The sequence below is a fragment of the Puma concolor genome, chromosome B1 (genome assembly GCF_028749965.1).
Source record: "Puma concolor isolate L17-30 chromosome B1, mPumCon1.1.hap2, whole genome shotgun sequence".
Lineage (NCBI taxonomy): Eukaryota > Metazoa > Chordata > Mammalia > Carnivora > Felidae > Puma > Puma concolor.
This window is the reverse complement of record NC_141670.1, coordinates 198055548-198080856: the sequence shown is the minus strand read 5'-3', so window position 1 is coordinate 198080856 and position 25309 is coordinate 198055548. Positions and strand designations below refer to the sequence as shown.

Genomic DNA, 25309 nt, shown 5'->3' with positions numbered 1-25309 from the left:
AGCACTTGCCATGTAAATCTCACTTAATCTTTAACCTTATCAGACAGAAACTACTATCTTTACCTGCAGATGAGGAAACTGAGGTATAAAGATATAAAGTAACCTATCTGATGTCACACTGCTGTTAAGTGAAAAAACCTGGCCTTGTAAAAGCAGTCTCTAAATTCAAAGTCCTATGATCTTAACCATGACTCAATACTTCATTTAAAGTCTTCTATACTACAAAAAAAAATCACTAACTAGTGTCTTACAGCCTTTCAGAATATGGAAAAATAAACTTGTTTTAAGTATTATACACTGAAATAGTTTAGTCATTACTAATTCTATTTCATTAAAGCAAATCTCTTCCTCTACTGGCTACTTCATTAACCTACTCTAGTTACTCTTTATATTTAAACATAATAAAACACAATTTTTAGTAAAAATAAACCTGTAATTCATCCTTACCTAAGAGTATCCTCAATCTTCAGTCCAAATTTCTGTTTACTATATTTTCATAAAAACACAAACAATTTTAGGGGCGCCTGGGTGGCTCAGTCGGTTAATCGTCCGACTTCAGCTCAGGTCATGATCTCAGGGTCCATGAGTTTGAGCCTCACATCGAGCCCTGCGCTGACAGCTCAGAGCCTGGAGCCTGCTTCAGATTCTGTGTTTCTGTCTGTCTGTCTGTCTCTCTCAAAAATAAACAAACATTAAAAGAAAGGAAGGAAGGAAGGAAGGAAGGAAGGAAGGAAGGAAGGAAGGAAGGATGGGTCTCCTAAAATGAAAAGCTGCACTCAGAAATAGAAGGTAAGGTCACCAAAACTTATGATTTCTAAAGGGGAATTTCAATGAATTGAAAAGCATCAGATTCACTCAATTAGAATTATTTACGGAACAGAAAAGTAAAATTCACCTAAAACTTAAAAAAAAACTGTACCCAAGGCATCCATTTCATGATATGTAATACTATTTTTCTAGACACTATTATAAAATTTGTATTTTTAACTCTTCAGAGAAATGATATCCACACCTGTTTTGTAATGGTTTTAAAGTAAGGCTTGGATTTATTAAATGTTCATCTAAGTGTGCAAAACCACATAATGAAGAAATCTTGGTTTAGTCCTTCAGGAAGTACTATTTCCTAAATAATTACAGACCAAAAAAACGCACTATACTTTTAAAGACCTTTGGAGAAGATAATTCTCTTGGTAGTATACTTGGGTATTGGTTTAACAACGCTTGTAGTCAGGAAACTCTTCCTGACCTAAATCCTCCATGGTATAATTTAAATTCATTTTCTCTTTTTGTGACCTCAAATAGTTGTAGAAGATTAGGTCATATTATAATATTTTATATATTTAAAAACCCTTATTAAGGTCTCCTTTTCCAGGTAACTGCACTGCAGGACTATGAACCAACAGTCCTGTACAAAATTCAGCCTTATAATTTTATATGCTGTATATAATAGCCCAGCTGACAGATCTCAAAAATTATCCACCCTTTTCACCACGCACGACTCCTCCCCCAATACACTCTTTCTCAAAAAACAAAACAACACAAGAAATTATCTGTACTTTAGAACTAATCTCAAAATTTAGAGAGACGTTTGCGAGAAACAGGAGCAAGGAACCACACACCCAAAACTCCACCCGACGCTGCTCTCTTCCCTACAACGGGCGATCATTTAATGAAATCTCTCTCTCAAAATCTCTGGGGCAGAGCTGAAGCTGCAGTGCAATATCATAAAATCTGCAGCTGTGTTGCTGTTCTTAATAGTCCGTGCTGCTTCCTTAGACCACAGGAAGCCAAAACACACACTGTCAGAACAGAACTTACCTTAACGGGAATCGGCCAAAGCAGCAGGGCAGTGAGATCAAGCATCAGAACTGTCACTGAAAAGATCGTATACATCCATGCAAACTTTCTCTTCAAGCAATTTACTTACTCCAGGAAAGCTGTATCTTTTATGTTTCTACACATCAAAATTTGTTTAGACTAAATAAATTTGTAAAGACTAAAGGATAGGCAGATAACGATACAGAAAGAAGCATTAATGACTTACTTTTATTGCCCACCAAGGCAACCAGCGGCTGAGTCTCTGACTCCTCGCTCACTTTCTTCACCACAGAATACCAATCTTCTAAATTCTCAAAGCTTTGATAATTTGTAATATCATATACCAACAGGATTCCCTGTCACAAAAGAGTTACAGAACTTTTTGTAAGATACCTGGCATAGATGTGGTGAGCTACCACAAATACGAAAAAATCCTATCATGGGTGAAAAGGCTGCAAAGGTCTACAATCCTGCCTGTTACTTTCATGAGGTCAAACATGTAAACCTTCCAGTAAATAACCATCTGCTGCTGCTCTTTCTAAATATTTTCAAAAATGAGATTCCATGACATCCCTTGATAGTCAATTTTAGTGTTTAACACAATTTTCTTTAAATGAAGTAAGTCGATTTCCTCTTTTGGTCCTCTGTGCATTTGGAGAACAACACTGGGGTATCCTCCTTGTAATAACCCTTCATGTACTTGAAGATAGTTAAGTGACTCCTTTACCATCTCCTTTCCAGAATAAACAAACTCAATTCCTTAAACTTGCCTCAAAGGACCTATTTTCTATCCCTTTAATCATAGTTGTTGGGTTCTTCCCAGGACACACTACATACAGTTTTTTGACATCCTCTTTAAAATGAGCAATGTAAAACTGGACATGATACTGTAATAAGAGCCTGAACAAAGCCAAATATAACAAAGGGATTGCTTCCTGCCTCTTATATATCATATTCCTTTTAATATATCCCATTATTTTGTGTGGGAAGGAGAAGTATGTACACACACAAAAATAACAGTGCCACATTCTTGATTCTCATCCAGTTCGTGGTCAAACACTTAATACAAAGCTCTGCATATAGTCTAAGTCTGGACCCTAATAGCATTTACGTCTCCTCCTTCTTAGGATATAATCACAAACGTTTACTACATTTTTGTACCTACTATCCATCTAGATGTATATTTAGATCTTTTCATCAGTCCTTACAATAATCATCTAATGCTGCTAACCCTCATTCTCATTTTACTAATAAGGAGAGGCTACAATAACGAAGGTCAACCATACTTAGGTCACATACCACTACCACTAGGGTAGGTGAGGAAGCCAGATCTGAATCAAGGGCTGTGTGAATATAAAGTCTACTCATGCATTCTATAAGCATTTGTCTGCCAACTATATGCCAAGCATTGTGCTGGGTCCTAAGGATATAAATTCCAAACCTCAAGAAACTCAGTCTTGCAGCCAGGCACATAAACAGACAAGTATAGAACACAAAAGTAATGACCAGTGATATGCTGGTAAATATTAATAAACTGGCTAGCGCCGTGGTGGGGGTCGGGAAGGGTAGAGTGTTATTTGTCTCATTTTCCTATTTCTGTGGTATAAATACTCCCCTGTGGTCATTTTCAAGCTATCAATGTCGCTTCACTCAACAAAGCTGGGTAGGACATCGCCAGATTGCATCTGAACCATACAGGTACATTAGACATCAATAATTTCAAGAACATACTTAAGAAAATATCTGGTAAAATGATTAGTAAGTGATGAATTTTGAGCATATATCTTCGTTTTTAATATAATTGATGAGTTTATGTATTTTTAATCATGAATGTATTTAACGACTGGCTCACAAAAATTCCCGAAAATTTAACAACTGCCTTTCTCAGGCCAAAGAATAGCATACTACTATTATAACCTTCTAGGACCATGTTCTTTTATTAAATTACACTGGCCCCTAAGTCACTTAGCTCCTCTGGGTCTCAGGTTGTTTGCCTCTAAAATTAGATCACTGAAAGTAAATGGTCTCTAACATCCCTTCCAGTTTAAATATTCTATAATTTTTATGCAAAATCACTTGTCTGATTCATTTTGGTAGCTTAGACACTTCTTTCTGTCTTCCTAAATGCTTTGAAATAATGCCCAGCAATAGAATTATTTGAAATAATCAGCACAAGCCCACTTTTCTTATTAAGAATAACGCCCCAGAACTGGCCTCTGAAGAAAACTAATCTTCAGTACTCATTTTGGCAGCACGTATAGAGAGGAAGAGAGGAAGAGAGGAAGAGAGGAAGAGAGGAAGAAAGGAAGCTAATCTTCAAACGACTGACTCCACCTTCAGTTGACTCGAATGACACCACATATTGTGTTGAAGGAGCTCTGCCCTGAAAGTCAGATCGCCGCTGGACTGCAGTCTTGGCCTGGCCCTACCATCCACTGATCTTGAGCAATGCTTCTGTAATCTACCTTGATGATAGCTGCCATGTCTAAGCGATTATGGGAAGTAACAAAAAGATTTATTTAAAAACTAACATACTACATAACTACTGGGAATTTTTATTATTCTGTGTGAGTAAGAATCACATTTTCAAGGCAACTCTGTGATAGTTTTTATAACTCATAGATTGAGCTGCTGACCCACGATGACTCTTAAACCTTAAGATGTTTGGAATCCTTCTAAATCAATATGTGAAAATCTTCATCTCAACATGGGCCAGTACGTGCATATGATGCAAATAAAACATGGCCACAATCCCTTAATGATCAGTACTAGACCAGAGCTTAGAATAAAAACTAAACACTAAGCTTAGAATAGGTATCTATTATATACCAGAAGTCAGTGAACTATGGTCCCCAAGCCAAACTCAGTTCAAAGCCCATATATGTGAATAAGCTTTTATTGAAATATAGTCATACTTACCTGGTTAAGTATTATCAAGGGCTGCTTCTGTACAACTGGAGAGTTGAGTGGCTGCAACAGAGCCAGTACGGCCTGTGACACCTAAAATATTTCCTGTCTGGCTCTCTAAGGAAAAGCTGGCCAATTCCAGAGCTAAACCAGTGTGTGTCAGTATTTTTCAGAGATCAATAAGTATGAATCTTCCAGAAGTCATGAGAAAGGCAAAAGGTTAAATGCCTTTCATTAATCTAGCTATCCACAAACCAAACGTCATATACCCCATTCTCAATACCACTTAATGTAAAAACTATGATTCCATCTTTGCTCCTAATATGGCAATTTTTCATCAGTTCTAACCTATACCAATGTGGTCAAAATCCAAAAAGGGAAATGGGAAAACCAAAAAGACATCAAAACACAAAAAAGTTCTAGAACTGTCAGCTTCAATTCTGACACGTAAAGACCCAAGAAGTCATCATGTCTGTCTTTACAGTAAGAAAAAATCTAAACAAACAAAATCAATGATTCTTCTGGACAAAACAGAGAGCTGAGTTTGCAGGGTAAATCGCCACCCTGAAATCTGGGGAGACAGGTGAATCCAAAGAGTCACAGCCCAAATATGCTAACCTGGCACAGAAGCCACCATAGCCAGGAAACGGTGGGAACATTTAAATAGTAATTTTGATAAACTGGTGGAGGCTGCCTGTGTTCCACTGTGAGAATGAACAACTACCAGGCGACACAGTCTGTGGGGGTACCCCCACACTTTCATGGATTTTACCTCCAGAAACCCTACCACATCCTCTCGGTAGAATCAAGAAAGATCCCCACATGGCTCTGACATGGGGAGGGAGAAATTACCACTGTAAATATGCCCAGAGTATTAGCCATAAAAAAGGCATACTGTCCAGGAATAAAGCTTAATGAGTGTCTTATATCACATGGGGGTAGGACAAGTTCCCATCTCTAGCTCCTTCTAGCCATCCTGTGTCTCCTAAGTGGGAAGAGCTAATAAATACCTGTGAAGGTCACAGCCCAGGGACACAGGCCCACCATAAGGCTATGACTTAGTCATAAGAGCACAGAATGAGAGAATTCCCTCCCCCTCCCTACACTTCACCACGACACCAACTGGGCTCCAGCATAATAGTAGTATACTACATTTGAAAGAGCTGCAAAACATAAACTTCAACTGAGGAAGAGTGCTTTGAGATGTCTAAAAAGACAGGGGAGAAAAAAAACAAGGACACTAGAGGAATTTGACGTCTCTGGAACCTAGAGCCTCAGCAAACATTAACCACAGACCAACTCCTGGCCAATTAACATAAAGCTCCACACTAAAGGCTTATTTACCTGAGTTCTTATCTAGCCTTCAACAGAAAACTAGAAGGCACATTAAAAGGCACTTTGAAGAGAAAAAGTAAGCCTTAGAATATGAGTAAGACTCAAATATGATACAGATTTTGGAATGATCAGATGATGACTTTAATAAAACAACAATGATAGGGGCGCCTGGGTGGCGCAGTCGGTTAAGCGTCCGACTTCAGCCAGGTCACGATCTCGCGGTCCGTGAGTTCGAGCCCCGCATCGGGCTCTGGGCTGATGGCTCAGAGCCTGGAGCCTGTTTCCAATTCTGTGTCTCCCTCTCTCTCTGCCCCTCCCCCGTTCATGCTCTGTCTCTCTCTCTGTCCCAAAAATAAATAAAAAAACATTGAAAAAAAAATTTTTAAAAAAAATAAAATAAAATAAAACAACAATGATAAATATTTTAAAGGTTCTAGTACAAAAGGTAGACAACACGCAAGAACAGGTAGATAAGGTACACAAAGAGATGGAAACACTAAAGGATAACAAAAAGAAAATGCTAGCTATCAAAAACACTGTAACAGAAATGAAGAATGCCACTGATGGATCTCATCAGTAGACTAGACATAGCCTAGGAAAGAATCCATGAGCCTGAAGATAAGCTAATAGAAATTTCCAAAACTGAAATGCAAAGAGAAAAAAGAATGAATAAAACAGAACATTAAAAAACAATGTGACAATTCTGATTTGTGTATCATACATATAACTGAAACACCAGAAAAGAGAACAGAGCTTAAGAAATATTTGAAGTAATAATGGCCAAGAAATTGCCAAAATCAATTAAAGACACCACACCATTGATGTAGAAATCTCAGAAAACACCAAGTAGGATAAATACCCAAAAAATCTACATGTAGGCACAGCATACATCCAAACTGTGTAAAACAAAACACAAAGAGAAAATCTTGAAAGAAGTCTAGGGGTTGGGAAGGGGTGGTGAAAGGGAATATGTTATCTACTGAGGAACAAGGATAAGAACTACAGTGAATTTCTTATCAGAAACCATATAAGAAAAGAATGGGGTGAAATATTTAAAGTGTTGAAAGAAAGGAAAAGACCAATCTAGAATTCTATATGTAAAATTATCCTTTATAAGTGGGGGAGAAATAGACTTTCTCAGATAAACAAAACCGAGAGAAGTCAGAGCTAACAGGACTGCCCCAGAGAAAATGTTAAAAAAGGCCCCTGAGGGGGTGCCTGGGTGGCTCAGTCGGTTGAGCATCTGACTTGGGCTCAGGTCATGATCTCATGGTTCATGAGTTCAAGCCCCGCATCGGGCTGTGTACTGACAGCTCGGAGCCTGGAGCCTGCTTCAGATTCTGTGTCTCCCTCTCTCTCTGCCCCTTCCCTGCTCATGCTCTGTCTCTATCTCTCAAAAATAAATAAATATTAAAAAAAAATTGTTTTAAACAAAAAAAAAGAGGCCCTTGAGGGAGAAAGAAATGATATGATATGGGTCAGAAACTCATTTCTACATTAAGAAAAGGAGAATTTCAGAAAAGGAATAAGTAAAGATAAAACAAAAGCATTTATTTTCTTATTTTTAACTAATCTAAAATACAACAGTTTAAAGTAACAATACTAACGATGTATTGAGTGATTATAACATGGGTGAGTGAAATGAATGACAGCAATGTCACAGGGACAAGAGGGATGAATGGAGAATATGCGTTCATGAAGTATCTGAACTACATGCAAAACAATACAGTGTCCGATGAAGGTGGACTTAAACTAGTTAAAAATGTATACTGGAAATGCTAGAGCAATTGCTAAAAAAAATTGTTCAAGTATAACTAATAGGCTAAGAGAGAAGGTAAAATGCTCAAATAAAACAGTAAGAGAAAGAGAAAAGGAAAAAGAAACAAAAGACAAACATAAATAAAAAACAAATATGATAGAAATGAACCAAAATGCATCCATTATCACCTTAAATGTGAATGATCCAAATATATCAATTAAAGGACAGATCATCAGAATAGATGAAAAACCAAGACTCAACTATACGATGACTACAGGAAATTCTCTTTATATATAAAGACACAAATTAAAAGTAAAGGAATAGAGAAATACCATGCTAACACTAATGAAAACAAAACTGGCGTACTCGTATTCATTTCAGACAAAGCAGACTTCAGAATAAGCAAAGGTATTAGGTACAGAAATTGGCACAATGATAAAGGAGTTAATTCTCCAAGAAGACATAACAACCCTTTATGTATACCCACCTAACAACAGACTATCAAAATATGTAATGGCAAACTGATAGAACTGTAAATCTGCAGATCCACTAGCACTGTTGGAGACTTCAATGCCCCTTTTTCATTGACTTTTACATTAAGGAGAAAATCAATTAACTCACAATTAACTCACCCGAAATATGCACCAAGACAGATGACATTCTGGGCCACAGAACATACATTAACAAATTTATAAGACTGGAAATCATACCAAGCCTGGGAGTCAGGCTGCTTGTATGAGTGTTGGTAGTTTGTGTCTTTCAAAGGACTGGTCTATTTCATCTACATGAGCAAATTTTTGGTCATAGGGTTATTTATGTTACTCCCTTATTATTCTTTTAATGCCTATGGGATTAGTAGCGATGGCCCCTCATTAATTTGTGTTTCCTCTCTCTCTCTCTCTTTTTTTTTTTTTTTTTTGGTTAACCTGGCTAGAGGTTTCTCAGCTTTTGGTTTTATTGATTTTCTCCATTATTTTCTTTTTTTTAAAATTTCACTGAGCTCTCCTCTAGTTTTTATTATTTTTCGGTTCTGCTTTCATTAAGCTTAAATTGCTTTTCTTTCTCAGTTTCTCCAAGTAGAAGCTTAGATTACTGATGATTCTTCTCTTCTAATATATATATTCACTGCTATTCATTTTCCTCTAAGCACTGTTTTTGCTATCTCCCACAATTTTTATTAATTTAAGATATTTTAAAGCTTCTCTGGAGACTTCTGTGTTATTGAAAAATATGTTTTTAAATCATCATAGATTTTGAGTTTTTCCAGCTATCTTTCAATTACTGATTTCCAGTTTAATTGCTTTGTAGTCTACCCCAGAGCCAGACCTCTAAGTACTCACCTCTTCAGGAGCCTAGAACACAAGCACCCCCAATGCCTAAGTATCTCCCCACATCCATCAATCCAGACCTCTTCTGACTGCTTCCAGAAAACTATCAGAATCCTCTCAGCCACAAGAAGGTGTAACTCCCTCAGAAATGCAACACATCTTGGCAACAGGGGAAACCCATGAAGAATCTACCAGGAACTGCTGGAAGTCATTTTCTTGGCAAGCCGGCGGCCATCGAAATCCATCATCATGTCTCTTGTCCCTGATGGGCTTTTATCACCCTCCTATCTACCATTCATCTTTTTCCATCTTTTCCCCACACTGCCCCATGCTTGCTCTTCCCATCTTACCCTCCAACTGCTCCTCTTCATTTTTGATAGGACTTTTGGAAATCAGATTTCAAGTTTAATACATTCTTCTATAGTTTCAAATTCTTCAACAAAAATTCCCTATATTTTCTATGCCTTCACTTCACTTTTTCCACCTACAATTCCCCAGAAGATACTATCACCCTTCTCTTCATAAACCTCAACACTTTTGGTAAACATTACATAAAGTCTCTTCACACAGCACTCTGTTTTCATCTCTCTACTGATCATCATATCTGATGAACATGACGAGTCATTAACCAGGCAGAAACCATTCTCCAAGGAACACTGAAGTCTTCAAGGAAACGTGAGCACTGGTGGCAACATTTAAGTCCTGTAGGTGACTCCATAGATTTAGTTCTAAAATTCAACCCACACAGTACGTACACCATTTAACCTTCCCAAAAGTGAAAGGGTCCCAAATCCCACAAAGCAGGTATTTTTTTCTCCCTGATTTGTATGACAAATAATCTACAGTAGCCTTTTATACGCAGAAATGGGTTAGATCATACAGATTATACCACAGTCCTAACAACACATACTTTGCTGTGTAAGAAGGAACACTAATCCAAGAAAGGTGTATAATCAGTTCTAAGCTGGCAAATAGCCAACTAAAAATGCATAGTAAAAGACAGCAGAGGGTCTCAGAGAGTCCAGCTTTGAGATGCGCTTTCTCCCCAGCTGCCATCCAGGCAACCAAATCCTTTTGTAGCTGGTTAACAGGCAAGCTCATCTGTGGGGGGCACTGGCACACAATAGTAGTTATGTTCTGCCTTACAAGTGACTACACTTCATTGAGTTTATGCTCAGTAGGGCAGTGTTTGCAAACCACTTAGATTCCAGGACGGAAAGAGCTACAAAAATGAAACACCCAGTCCTTCTCTGAGGTTTGTTATTAGCCTCTGTTAGCCACAGGTTACAGGGCACTAAACACTATGTACTGTGTGTTTGCTCGTAACCACTATGAAAAATAGCCTATAACATCTTTCTGAAGACTCCTAGAAAATTTTAAGTTAATTTAAAATCTGGGAATTTAACTGGGAAATACTTCAATTCTTAGAACTAGTTCTTGTCAAAATACCTCATTAATTCTTTCTTGGGTGTCAATCCAATTTTGTTTCAACCAACACTGTTCAACAGACGATTGCTGAAGTTTAATGCTACTAGGGGAAAAATGTGAACAGGGTGAAATAATCAGTTCCATTTGAATCTAAGTTCATTCCCAGCCTACAAGTAAACCTCTTTCTGATGTTAAGAAATGTTTTCAGAAAAATCGATTCAAGGGGCGCCTGGGCGGCTTAGTCGGTTGAGCGTCCAACTTCAGCTCAGGTCATGGTCTCATGGTTAGTGAGTTCGAGCCCTGAGTCGGCTCTGTGCTGACAGCTCAGAGCCTGGAGCTTATAGGATTCGGTGTCTCCCTCTCTGTCTGCCCCTCCCCCGCTCATACTCGGTGTCTCTCTCTCTCTCTCTCTCTCTCTCAAAAAATAAATAAACATTGAGGCGCCTGGGTGGCTCAGTCGGTTAAGCGTCTGACGTCAGCTCAAGTCATGATCTCTCGGACCCTGAGTTCGAGCCCCGCGTCAGGCTCTGTGCTGACAGCTCAGAGCCTGGAGCCCATTTCATATTCTGTGTCTCCCTCTCTCTCTGCCCCTCCCCTGTTCATGCTCTGTCTCTCTCTGTCTCAAAAATAAATAAATGTTAAATAAATAAATAAATAAACATTAAAAGAAATTAAAAAAAAAAAAGAAAAATAGATTCATGAGCTTAATAGCCCAGGTATGTATAAGATGAGGCTTTCCATACACCATACAGAAGTTAGAGAACCTAAAAGAAAATCCTAAATACACAGTAAACTGATGTCCTTCCTCAAAACAGCCAGTCAAAACATCATTTCTGAAAGATTTCTATCCTGTAGCATGTATACCAAAATACAAAGTATTCATAACCAACATAAGCATCTACAAGAACTCTGGAAAAAGTACAGATCCATTCTGAACAATAATTATATGACTACACGATATAAAGTGATTGAGTATATTAAAATACTATTTAGAATGCTTCTGAAAGGAATATTTTTAAAAAGTAACATTCCTCCAATTTATGGTAGTGAATTGTAGTCTGAGCTTCTCTGGCCTAGATAAAATATTTACATATATTGGGGCACCTAGGTGGCCCAGTCAGTTGAGCATCCAACTTCGGCTCAGGTCATGATCTTGCGGTCTGTGAGTTCGAACCCCGTGTCGGGCTCTGTGCTGACAGCTCAGAGCCTGGGGCCTGCTTCGGATTCTGTGTCTCCCTCCCTCTCTGTCCCTCCCCCACTCATGCTCTGTCTCTCTCTCTCTCTCTGTCAAAAATAAACATTTAAAAAAATTTTTTAATTTACATATATTTTACAAAAGAAACTACTAGTAAATGTTGTTTATGTATTACATATATGTATACATGTATGTATAAATTATGTATGCATAATTTAGTTTAGAATCTCTGGAAAGCAGGGAAAATTTACTATGTTATCATTAATTTACGATAATTCATTTTATCACCTCAGAATTCCCCATTTCCTGGCACAATTTCATGGAAATGTTCATGAACTTCTCAGAAATACTGTACTACATTGTTGTTTAATGAAACAAGACATACGCTTATAACATTCACAGAAATTGTAAAATATAAATAATATAAGGCACCATCCAAAGGGAAAAAACCTCCCATGTACCCTCAAAACAGAAATCTTATTTGACAAGTTCTAAGAAGGAATATAAATATAACAAGCTCTTTCTCACAAGATATGAGGTATAAGAAGAGAATGAAGACATCCTACTGAAGTCAGGTCCTCTCAGAAAAGATGAAAATTTTTTAATTTCTACAAATTTAACCAATAATATCTGATTTTTAAGCAGTTACATAATAGCATAAAATATGCACTGTAAAAAAAAAATGATTTAAAAGAATGGCCACAAACATTGTGAAGGCACTAAATGCCACTGATTACATACTTTTAAAATGGTTAACTTTATATCCTGTCAATTTCACATCATTAGTTTTATATATAATTTTATATTAATAAACTGAATTAATTTACATAAATCAAATAAAAAATTTGTAATGATCTGAAGGTAAATTTAAGAGAATCCAAATCATGAGCACTATATTCTCTCAATTTTTAAGTCAAAAAAAATTCATTAATTGAATTTCATATTATTATTTGCCCTGAGAGTCATAAAATTTCCTGTTCTCTAGATAAATCTAAATAATAAAAAGTTACTTTATTTGACATTCAGAGTCAAATATTATGAGAAGCTTGACACACCTAATATTTATTTTTTTTTAAGTCCAATATGCACCCTTGAAGGTATACTTTAATGGACAAAGAGGAAAGAGACTACTATTTTCGAAACCAATTTTACCAAAAAGGGGAGTAAAATAACAACTATGGCTTCCCACACATCTCTGTCCACAAATTTTTCTTTAGCTTAATACCTACTTTAAATATAATCAGTTTAAAACAGAAAAAATTAAACAACAAAAAGCCAGACACAAAAATCTTGAGACTTATCTTTTAAAAGAAAAATGAATACGCATAAAATATTAAGTCATACGTTACAAGTGAAAAATGCTAAATAAGCAACAAGAGTTTCAGGAGACAAAGAACAATGCAGAAGAAAAGGCATAGAAAAAATAGTTCTAAGATCCAAATCTATATATTAATAGTGCAAAAACCAATACTCTAGGGCCTTCACAAATGATTCAGAACTATATGAGCTTCATGTACTTTTCACTGAATATTTTAGAAAATAATTCAGAATCTATTTTCCATCCAAAATTAAGGCAATGGCATATGCCAAGCATCAGCGTACAGAACAGTGCTTAACAGTCTGACTTTGTCTCCTGTCTTTGTCACTTCCTATAAACATAGTTCCACATAACCAAGGTAAAATCCTCCCACTTAAAACATTAAACTCCAATAGAGAACCAAATAAGGGTTATGGCTATTACCCCCTCTAATGCTTCATGATGGTGTAAAAGACACACACTAGAGTGGAAGAAAAAGCAAAACTAAATAGCATGTCAATAATTAACTCCTTAAAGTATATCACTACCATGCACGTTTTCTATTTGTATAATAATTTAGCAACTTATAAATTATGTCCATATAAGCTCATGTTGCCAAAAAAAAATGTGTTATATAATTATTTGAGTGATTTTTCTCCTACTATATAGATTTTCTTCTGAAAAGATATCATATATTAAGATATTGTATGTGCTTCATATATATAATTTTTCATACTTAGTTTGCTCATATAATAGATTCATATATGTATTAAATCTGAAGAATTATAAATATTTAGTAAACCATTTTATAGCACAAAAATATGTAAATATGCTTTTTGTCCTTACAACTTAAAATGAAATTAAATTTTTCCCTTCTATATTTTTCATTCAGTTTGAATATTCTGAAAGCAGTCACTATAACCAAATCAGCTAATAAATATATCACTTATCATGCATTTATTTAACTGCTGACATAATACCTAACAATATAAGTAAGCATACAAAAGGTATTACAGTCACACCAGTTCCCTGACCCAAATCATTCCAAATATAATTTGGGGACGATGAAACCAAAGGATTAGCACAAAGATAAAATCAGTATCTCCACATATCAGATAAAAATCAAGTTATAGTGTGTGTGTGTGTGTGTGTGTGTGTGTGTGTGTGTGTGTCTGTGTGTGCGTGTGTGTGTGCACGTGCGTGTACCCAGCTATATGTGCTTGGGAGAGGATATTTTAATACTGGAATAATCACAGAATGTCATACCTGTGCTCCATAGATATATTTATCCAACATCTTGCCTCCTATTGTCTGTCCTCCTATATCCCAAACTTGAAGAGTAACATTCAAGTTTCCTTGAATATAAAAATAAGAATGCAGAAAAGATAAGTAACAAAATAAGTGAATACAGTTTCAGAGAACACTAAGTCACAATGATAAACTATGAATCTATTTTGCCTTTTATTCTGCATGTTCCTATGGTCAGATATTTGGAACTGTGAAATAACGTTGCCAAAAGATATTATAGTGGGGGAATTTAGGTTTATACTTTTACCCCATTTCTATAGAACCGTATTTATAATCACCTTCAAAACAAAAGAAAGATTTGATTTCATAAATCTCTTAAAACTTAAAAAAACAGTAATTTCCTTAAACAGAGAATAGAACAATAAAGCACTTATATGTGGGGTAAAAAAAATATACTTAAAAAATAAAAATAGAGCCGTATATACTAACCTACCCTATAGCACATAATGAATTTTGCTGTAATCTAAACTCCATAGCTTCTAATACTCATAGATTAATAATAGAGTACAAAAATGGACCCAGAGTTTCAACTCAAATTAATGGACCTTTAAAATTTGAATGTCACCTATTATATGCAATAGTAAACACATTTTTTTTAAAACTACATGTTTTCAAATTTAAGCTATAAAATATAAACACATATGATAGCTATCTTCATAACAGACAGGATAGATACCCAGTATTTCACTAAATATTATGATACATTTATAACTGTTCAAAGAATTTCCGGTGAAACAAACTATTACATGTGCTTCGAAGCCTTCATAAAATGGTGTAAATCTTCCCCACACAAGCATAATGAAAGCATTTTAAAATACTAAAAAGCAATCTTTAAATTTCTTTTTTCTATTTTGCAAAATATTCGGCTGATCCAAAAATTTATGAGATAAGCTATTCTCTTATCAATGCAGAACCCCAGAAGTTAAAGACCATGTCCAACATGCTTTTAACATTTCAAACTGTTTCTCCTAAGAAAACCATACAGTTTTCTCCAAAGTTAGACAAAGTCTCAATTAGTACCTTCAAAATGAACTCCCATACTACAAATGTATCTTTCTGAATGATTTGCAAATAAGGAAAACTCAAAATAAAAACTTAAAGACAGCAAAAAATGGTCTTGCTTCAAAAGCAACAAAAAAGATTACAAAGACATGAATTTTTATACCAATGCAAAACACTCAACTTGGAGAATGTCAGTTTCACCATTCCACTGAAAAGCAAGTATAACACTGGATTAACCAGCCAAGTTTTACCCTTGACTCTAAGTTTTGTTGGGTTTGTAATACAGTCTTTCCATTATTTTGAGGTGGGTCTGTTGCATCTGCCAATGGGCAAAGGATTTACATGGGGAACTTCCATGAGCATTAATGAGAGCTCCTGGAGTTTATCACTCGTCATCATTCCCACATACACCGTCAAGGCTCACAGAGTAATGACAAAAATGTTCTTAAAGCTCTATGAATGTGAAAACCAAAATGTCAGAAACTAAGACTGTATCCAATAACTGGGATAAACCCACTTACTTAAAAATCTAAATTTTTCAAGATTCAAAGCTGAACTCATTCTCCTCTGGTGTGGCCTCAAATTAAGCAGGTGAGAAAGGGCCAGAAGTCACTAGATCTATGTCAGACAGCTTCAGAAGCCCCTAGATAAACAGGCAGTACTCTATCCAGTTTACTTGCACACTCTTGCAGTCATTTATTTACTTCAAACCAACAGTGCTTAACAAAATTAACTTTCTTACAGGATTTTAGGCAACACTTAATAAAAGGCATTTAATCCCATTTTCTTCAAGGTCAATAACTCCTATCACTTAACTTTGTATCAAGAAATAGAAAGCTTTTCTTTCTTTAAATTCTAATAGCGAGATCCTATCTGAATTAGTTATTGTGAACACCTTAACTACAACTTTAGGAACATGAGTTTCATTACACGTTTCCAAATTCTGACGACATCATTTCAAGACTCTACATTGTTTATTCAATTGTCTCCCATCCAAAAAGCTTTGATTTATATTCATGTGTTGCAGGTATTTTTTAAATCCATACCTTTCCAAATAAACAGTGTTGGTTGTTGTTGGCTTATTTCTTTACTATTTCTTATTTCCTTAATATACATATTCTAGTGCCTCAGAAATAAAAATAGTTAGGCATTACTGATAACCCACAATGCTAGCCAAAGCTGGGGGGGGGGGGGGAACACTTTTGCTGTCAGTGTAGCTTCAACAAATGATACTAATTTCATACTCATTTCATGTATCTAGAAACATATTTTTAACTTCCACATTTGAATTTTAGGCTTATTAACAAATAAAAATAAAAATAAATGAGAGTCCTCTATTTGGGAAACAAAATCACATATGGATGAAATTCAAGTTAATATTCATTTTAGTTTTCCCAAACATAAACATATAAAGCTTCCAAGTATATTTTCAAAGTGACATACCTAATAACCTATGTATGAGTATTCAAGTAATCAATACTACAAAATTTTTAAAAACCAAAAATCCATCTGACATAAATTTCCAACTAACAACATTAAGGAAATTGTCAGCAATCTAATCTTGAATGTAAAATGCTACAAAATTCCTGCTCCTCAGTAAGAAATGACATGTAACCAGGGAAAAAAATAAAATAAATGAGGTGACAAAATACAGGTAAGTTGCTTTTGGTATGAATCAAAGCCACCAAGAGGATTCAACAGTGACCTTGTGAAAGTACACTTGGAGCCTTGGTTAACCTTACTTAAAGTGCTGCATAGTCAAGATGGAACTAAAAACACAAGTCTGCCCACTTCTTGTACTAAAGACTTAGAAATCCTTTTCACAGTAGAACGCTGTTTACTGGACTGTACCCACAAGCTTCCTGAAAGTATTTTGACTAAGGCTCTTAAGAAGCTCTATCAGCAGAATCTCTGACTAACAGATACACTATTTTAAGCAGTAAAATCTGCACAGTGGTTGCATCCAGACTATACAGCATACCGGAACATGGAATATACTAAAATGGATGAATATTTACAAAGTAATGACCTTGAAAACTTGCATGAAGAGAATGTCAATAGATGGACAGGAGGTATTACACCTCTAACAATCTGAATGGACAGAAGACTTACCAGAATACTTAACAAACATTAGATTTGCCTAGTACACTCTATAAATTCAATAATGCTGTCTATAATGTTTTAGCTAACGATACAAATATTAATCATTCTACATTTGACACAGTTAAAATTAAGGTTGAAGTTATAAAGGATATACTATGAACCTTGTAATTTACTTATCTCATTTGTTAATATACTATTAATTGTATAAAATCAAGTTATATTAAAATAATTTTTCCTGCTGAAATTTCTAACATATTTTGAGTCTATTAAGCAGCATAAAACCAACTGCCTTAAAAAAAATTTTTTTTTTTTCTGGAACTCTACCCATCAAAATAAAAACTTAATCAGGAATATTAAAATACACATTCATGGGACTATCAATTTCCTAACATCATTTTTAATAGAAGTACTCTCTAACTCTAAAATATTATACTATAAATGTTGATTTCAAAAAATACCAAGTATTTTTACAAAATCATCAAAACTTTAAAATGGGTCACACTGTGCAACAAATCCGAAATCATCACATACATATTATATATATATATATATATGTGTATATATATATATATATATATATATATACACATATATATATATAAGATGTCCAAAACCAGTCTTAAAACATCTTAATATCTGTGTGGTGCTTATTCCTTTATTTAAGCCTTTGAACTAAAAAAGTCAGAAAAACTAATATTAATGGTACAGAAAGCTGATGCTTTTGCCGATTAGCATCAAAAACAGTCAATAATTATATGCATATTAAAGTTCTCTGTACAATTGGCATCCCTGAAAACACTGTTGCAAAAAATAAGCTTCCAGCATGTATATTACATGATTTGAGCATGTATTCTGCTAGTGACTGCTGTAAAAATTCTGAATGTAGCGTTGACCTATCCACACTAGTGAGAATAATAAAATGAGATTTTCAGTTTTGAATAGATTAAAAGTGAATACAATCGAAACAAAAGATGCATATGTTTCTCATTAAGCCTCTTGCTGAACAATAACTTAGAATGGAAAGTTGGAAATCTTTTGTCGCACTGTATCTTTTAATGCATTCTTCATTGGTAGCTGCATTCAGTCACAAAATATAATAGAGCATATTACCAGTGAGATACGCAGAATACCTTCAATTACCAAGAGTTTTCATTAGCTGCTCTAAAACTTTCACGGAGAGATGTCTGATAGATGGGACGCTTGAGAGGTTAACATATTTCAATAATATTGGAATTTATTAAACCCCTGCCCACTGTATCACTCACGTTCCAGTATATGAATCTGACGCTATACTTGCAACCGTTTTTACTCAAATGTGTTTCCTCAGAGAGGAGAGGGATGGACTGGTTCAGAAAGTCAATCAAGATAAACTGGTTTTAATAAAATACTTTAAACATATAATTTAACCATTACAAATGAATGGACAGAGCATTTTAAAGCCCCAATTGTTCAGAAACTAACTTAAAACAGAAACCACTCTCTTTTTGTTATTATTTCCCTGTATTTCCCACAAAATGTGCTGCAACTGGCATCTAAATAGTTTCTTTGCATGGTGAACTGAAACATCTTGAATGCTCAAACTGTATTTTTATGAGTGCCTAGGGACCCTAAATTTTAGTGGTCTATTAAATGCCAGCAATTTCATGCTGCCTTGCATAAAACAGCATTCACATATTAGAGCACAGAAGTTCCATAGCTACATTATACTTCTGTTCCAACTTTCTCTCGAACAAAAAACTGAAGCAGAGGCTAATCAAAATAATATTTAAAAAAAATAATCCTTTCCAGTCTTTTCACATTTAGTTTATACAATATCTGTTTATAATTGTACAGCATTTGATTTTTTTAACTTTTTAGAATTTTATAAACAACTATTATGTATCCTCAAAAAAATGTGTAGAGTGGTCAAAAATAGCAGGAGAGTAGGGGAGTATATAAACTTTTCTCTCACGGCCATAGACAATTCGTCTTCATGGTAGATGCTGATGAAAGTTAACCTCTGAAGATAGATTTGCTAATTATATATATTTTCACACAGAAGCGACCCCCAAATTTATTCTGCATGTCTCCCTATGTCTCTTATTGTAAGATATATACAATTTACTATGTTAAGATTTTTTAGTCTCTTACCTGGCAGTGTTATCCTTCTCAAAAAGAAATCCAGTCCTATAGTTTGTTTGTACTGTTTCCCAAAAGTTTCTTGAGCAAAACACGTAGCTAAGGAGGTCTAAAAAATTGATGCATAGAAAACCAAAATTAATGTCTTTGTTTTAGAAATGTAAACATAAAATCACTACTAAACCTTATTAAGTAATCTTAGTATTTACACTCCCATTAATCCAACAAGCAACTTTAAGCAGTTCTAATCAGTTGCAAGGGGAGGAGGGACTTAACACTCCACCAGGTAAATTCACTTGCAACTACTATCAGTGGGGACAACAGGCTAATGGGTTGGATCTCTTTAAATCCCCAGATAGTCAAGCTCCTTCTTGCTGGAAATCAGAATTTGAGATATATCAACAAGAAAACTAAAACAACACGACTAAAGATATGTATATCTATAGATATCAGTTGAATACAAATTTCAGAGAATTCTAAGTTTCATTTCTGAGGTTAAATATTCTGAGTATTTGTGCCCTCAGCCAATAACAAGCAGTACTAATTAAAAAGGGGGAAAGACTGTTAATATAATTTTTTTTTCCCCACAAAAAAGGGTCTTTAAATGTCTAATTTTCTCTACATTAAAGATGTTAAATGAAAATGATCCTATAGAATGACTGTGATAATATTTATCTTTAAAATTAAAAAGCATTTTTGAGACTAATATTATAGGCAAAAATAAGTATTTTCAATCCAACAACCATAAAGATTAAAAGTCACAAGATTATTATAACCAGAACAGATATATATATATATATATATATATATATATATATATATACACATTTTTTTTTAAATAAAAACTCAAAGTTGTACTCAAAACTCTAGAGTACCATTTCATACCAAAGTAGAATCATCACTCTGGTAACAAGTGAAATAACTCAATAACTTAAAGGCTTCTTAAACATTAAATGCACTATTTATTTGTACACTTCACCAAAAAGGAGAAAGGCAGCTTCACGAAGCTTTTATGTTCTTTAAGCAAGACTCCCAAAGTTAAGTGAAAATTACCCTTTTTTACTCTGAAAGTTAAAATTAGATGTCAACTCCCAAAATAACGAAAACTAAAATAAAATTTCAAAGATAACTTAGTATAATTAATTATGACATAAGTGCAGTAATGCAAAAGAAAACTTGGCCATATTTCAATTCCTTCAAACAAAAAGACCTAAAATTCCTTTTGACACAAGAACCAGACTTTTCACACAAATAACAATTTGCACACCCTCACTCCAATTCTTTTATTATTTAAACACTCAGAACTTGTAATAAATTTCTAAGATATTTGGTCAAATATTTATTGAGCACCATAGGAAAGAGGTTCTGCCAGGCACTGAGAAATAAACTCACTACACCCAAATGAAAATTTATTTGGCTTCCCTGAACAATAGTATAAAAACTAAGAGATTAGAATGAAAAACGTAAGCATTCCTTTTTAAAGCTTTTTGTTTTTCATTTAGCTTTTTTATGCCACCGAGCTTGTTTAACTTAGAGTGCAAAATCTGTTAAGAGGCTCATAGTTCTAGAGAAAAATACCACTATTTAGTACAGATGTTTCAAAGTATTTAACACAGGGATGGTTGATATACTTTTATAAGACAAAGAGAAATTCAAGGCACATATAGCATTAGCATCGTGCCATTTAAGGTAATTTTTCCCATTCATTTAGGGTGTTCAAAGTTCAGTATTTTTACATTGATGAGTATTTAGAAAAATTCGAAGGTTCTTTTCTTGGAAACAGGACTGCAAGATTCTGAAAGCCCTACCCTCACACTTTTGAGGCAAACGTAAAGCTAGGATTTTTATTGGAATAAAGTATAATCTGTCAAAAGCATAGGTCACTGGGAACACAGAATATTAACATATGTTCTTATACCATCTCTAGACAAACAGAATCCGCTGAATCAGTAGTAGGCACTTCCTCAATCCTCTGGACTTTCTGCCTCTTTCATACTCAAATAAGTTCTCACAAGTCATTATATAAATATCATTCTTAAACAATCATCTACCACATCTGAAACATTTTTATCTGATTCTTTATATTGGTTTTTTTGGGGTGAACTTCTGCTTATAATTTTTACCAATATTACATTTACTAATACCAAAAAAAAGGGACCAAAAAAGAACATTTTGCCTCAAAAAAATCTTAAGAAATGTGTAATAAAATCAAAAGTATGAATCAAAACAGAAAGAAATAGAAACACATGTTATTAGGAGGAGGAGCTTATATTTCTCCTGGAGAAACTGTTAGTGATTATCTCAATATTCCACTGCCTCCGTCCATGTGTATCTAAATGCCAGGAGTTAAAACTAACAAGAAAAAATAATGCTAGAAAAAACAGTCAGGCGTTGAATCAGGACACAAGTAAGAATGAAAGGGAGGCCGAATTCATAAAAGGATAGTAAAGGAAACAGAATGGGGATGTTGATAGCAGCCAGTAACTTGAGGGCTGGACAGGGTATGGAGGAGAAAAAAGCTTGGTATACCAACAGAAAAAACGTTCAGTTCCTGATGTTTGTGTCTGAGGATCTCTGGCAGAAAATGCCTTTACAGCTTCCAAATAGATTAGTCGAGATGACAGACTCAATCAGAACACCATAAAGAGTTACCACTGTTACCCTCTGAAGCAGAATGATAGTCCTAATTCAACAGTATGGAAGGGAGAGAAATTATGCCCTGTCCTACACTAGACGGAATTTTATAAAGAGATGAAAAACTGCAATTATTCACATTAAATTAGCAATTAGAAAAAAAAAAAACAAAACATATGGCAGGCTAAATAAAAAGCCCAGATACAACATGATGAACAAACTTCAACTGAGTCACACATGTATGAAGACTGATATATACTAGGAGGGAAAAAAAAAAATGAGCAAAAGTTTAAAGACTTATGATAGAATGCAGGATAAAGGGCAATTTTTGTCTCTTTAAACAAGTGTATTGGGGCTATAGACTGTCATTACAACTTGAAACAGGAAATAAATTCAGTTATGAGCTGACTGTAAAAGATTTAGGAGATGAAAGCTTAGAAGGTATTCAGAAGGAAATTGAATAAAACCATACAAATACACAACTTAAATTTTTTTTTTATTAAATAAGAGTGTTAGAAACAATTACGATTTATTTAAAACAGTCGAACTATTCAAAAAGTTGCTTCCCCAAAACCTTCAAAGGTCATTAGAGGGTACGAGGACGCTTTTCCTCAGCAATAAAAATCAGTAACAAAATCTCCACCCGGGAAGGCAGAAGGAAATCAACGGAATGCTGCACATTTTGCATGTGGATGCCACCTCTCCCAGGTGCCCCAGGGAACTCGAATCCCACAAAGCCAGGGGCAGCTCTGCAGGGCCAACTGCCAGGGAAGATGCAACGAGCAGGCGTCGCCACAGAAGCCAGGGTCCGAGCTACACCAGTCACACGGATCGGTGAAGCCGGACGCTGGTGGACAATAACCACCTGCGTTTCTGCAGACTCTGGCTGGGAACAGGGAGAGGGGAGGAGCGGAGACAGGCTGCAGCAAGCTTCCAGAAACTGTGGGCGCCTTTGACAGAAGCGACAGGTGTGAAGGCACCGCGGGCAGCAGCTCTTCGCTTTATTTGGGGGAGAGTCACTGACCCTTCGGGATCCCGTGGACGCTCCCCAAAGAGCAAGCACCGAGAGAGGATTTTATACCATTTGCGGAGCTCCACGACCCAGAGTTAAAAGCCTCAGCCTAACAAGCCAGGAGACTGGCTGTCGGATGTTCTCACGCACTCGGGCTCAACCAACCGTCCCCAAAGGCTAGACCCTAAGCAAGGATCCCCTCTGGCAGGAGAGCGGCCGTACCCCTCGGCACCCGGCCCTCACTAGGAGCGCCCAGGTACTTGTTGAATGAATGCTTGTGCGGACAGGTGCTGCATGAGCAGCAGCGACGACGAGGTATGACGCCATCAAACAGCAACTGGCGTTTATTGGGTGCACGCCGCGTTCTGAAAGCTTTACGTGGCTTTTCACATCTCATGTGCATTTGCACACTGCACCCTTTGAGGCGACCCCTCTCCATACCCACCTGACCGATGAAGCCCAAACAGGTTAAGAATTTGCCCTCCGCTGCCCCGACCAGTTAGCTATGGAGCCCCGAGGCGCACCCAGGGAATCTGACTCCAGAGCCAAGTTCCTGGCAGCCGCCAACGCAGTGCTGGTATCCGAAACCGTAAAGCGGCCGGGGGCGCGGAGACTGGGGGGGCGGGGGTGGGGGGCGCGGAGGCAAAGTGCGACCTGGACTAAAGGAAGAACAAGTAAGAGGCCCTGGCAGATGTCTGCCAGTCGTCGGAGGCGAGAAGCTGGAAAGCTTCCCAGGAGGGCGATGCTGGCCCGACTCTTGAAGAAGTAGGAGTTCGAGATCCAGGCAGAGAGAGCCGGGGAGTGACTTTTTTTTTTCTTTTTTTTCTTTCTTTCTTTTTTTTTCTTTTCTTTTTTTTTAATTTAATGGGAGCTGGACAGCTCCGTCAGCCCCCGCGCCTACTTCGTGTCTGGCCCCAGGCCACACGACCAGGTGGGCCCCCGCCCTTGGGGTAATGAGGCGACGCAGAGCGGCGGGGAGAAGGCTGGGGGGGGGGGGGAGGGGTGCCGGGGCCGCGCCGGGGTTCCTGCAGGCCGGGGACGGCGGGCCCGCTGGAGGACTGACCTTCCCGGAGGTGCCGTCCCCCAGCACGACGATTTTCAGTTGCCGGTCCTGGCTCTCCTCCTCAGAGTCCGACATGGTGTCCCGGGAACCAGGCTCGCCCCCCCACCCCCACCCCGAGGTAGAGGGAGGAAGGGTGTGGGGGGTCTCCGGGGGTGGGGGAGAGGAGGAAGGGCGACCGTGGGGGCAGGACCCCCCCGCCCCGGTGTCTCAGCGGCCGCTGGACGTATCTGGGGTGAATCACTCGCCGGGCGCCATCTTGCCTACCTCCCCTCCCCCCTGAGCGCGGCCCCGCCCCCCCACGCGCTACGTCGGTCGCGCTCCCCCTCCTCTGGGCCAACCCGCGCCGACCGCGAGCCTCCCTGGCGAGCCGACCCATCCGCCGGCCTGGGATGGGGGAGGCATTCGAACCGAGCAGGGAGAGATGGGCGCTCCTCTCGCAGGGGCAGCTGTGAAGCATAAAACTAAAATATAGCGTTCCAACCAGGTAGAAAAGTGGAAGCTGAGGAGCTCTCAGACGTCGTATCATATTCCCGTGTTTCCATCACCTCCTCAGAAGATCCCTGAAGCAAATGGTTTAGCCCGAGGGGGAGTGGGGGCGCGTAGACGCCTGGGCTGCGCGCCACGGTTGCCATGGAAGGCGGTGGGGCGGGGCCTGTCTCCAGGCGCCCGGGAAGCCGGTTGCGAGGGGCAGCGCACTGGGGCGGGGCCTCTGAAAGTGGTGTGGGCGCCGGGGGTGGAGACCCCAGAGGAGCGTGGACGCCGCGGACGTTGCTCGGGGTCGCGCTGCCTTCGGGGACACAGCGATAGTGGCTTGCCGTTTAACGGAGCTCTAGCGCTTATTCTGACCTCTCGAACCATGGATTTTCTCGACCGAACAGAATCCGATGTTTCATTAGCAAGTACCCTGGAACAGCAGTTCTCAAAGTGTGGTACGAGAAACCCTTGGGGGGTTCCCAATAAAGTCAAAACTATCTTCATGACAATACAAACACCTTTTTGCCT

The 25309-nt window shown here is 37.3% G+C and overlaps 1 protein-coding gene across 7 annotated transcripts in view; it reads right to left on the bottom strand.

Moving 5' to 3' along the window:
- The window catches only part of RAB28 (RAB28, member RAS oncogene family), a 114745-nt gene extending 90153 nt beyond the window's left edge, over window positions 1-24592 (bottom strand). For 4 of the 7 annotated variants that reach the window (XM_086705437.1, XM_025921606.2, XM_086705436.1 and 1 more), the window contains exons 1-4: window positions 24308-24591; window positions 19611-19707; window positions 14334-14422; window positions 2045-2174 (exon numbers count right to left, since the gene is read on the bottom strand). In XM_086705437.1, the coding sequence (XP_086561563.1) occupies window positions 2045-2174; window positions 14334-14422; window positions 19611-19707; window positions 24308-24382 (391 nt within the window). In that variant the 5' untranslated portion in view covers window positions 24383-24591. Of the gene's footprint in view, window positions 1-2044; window positions 2175-14333; window positions 14423-19610; window positions 19708-24307 lie in introns of all 7 variants that reach the window. The other 3 variants (XM_086705434.1, XM_086705433.1, XM_025921605.2) reach the window with 2 other exon arrangements.
- Window positions 24593-25309: the final 717 nt, after the last annotated feature.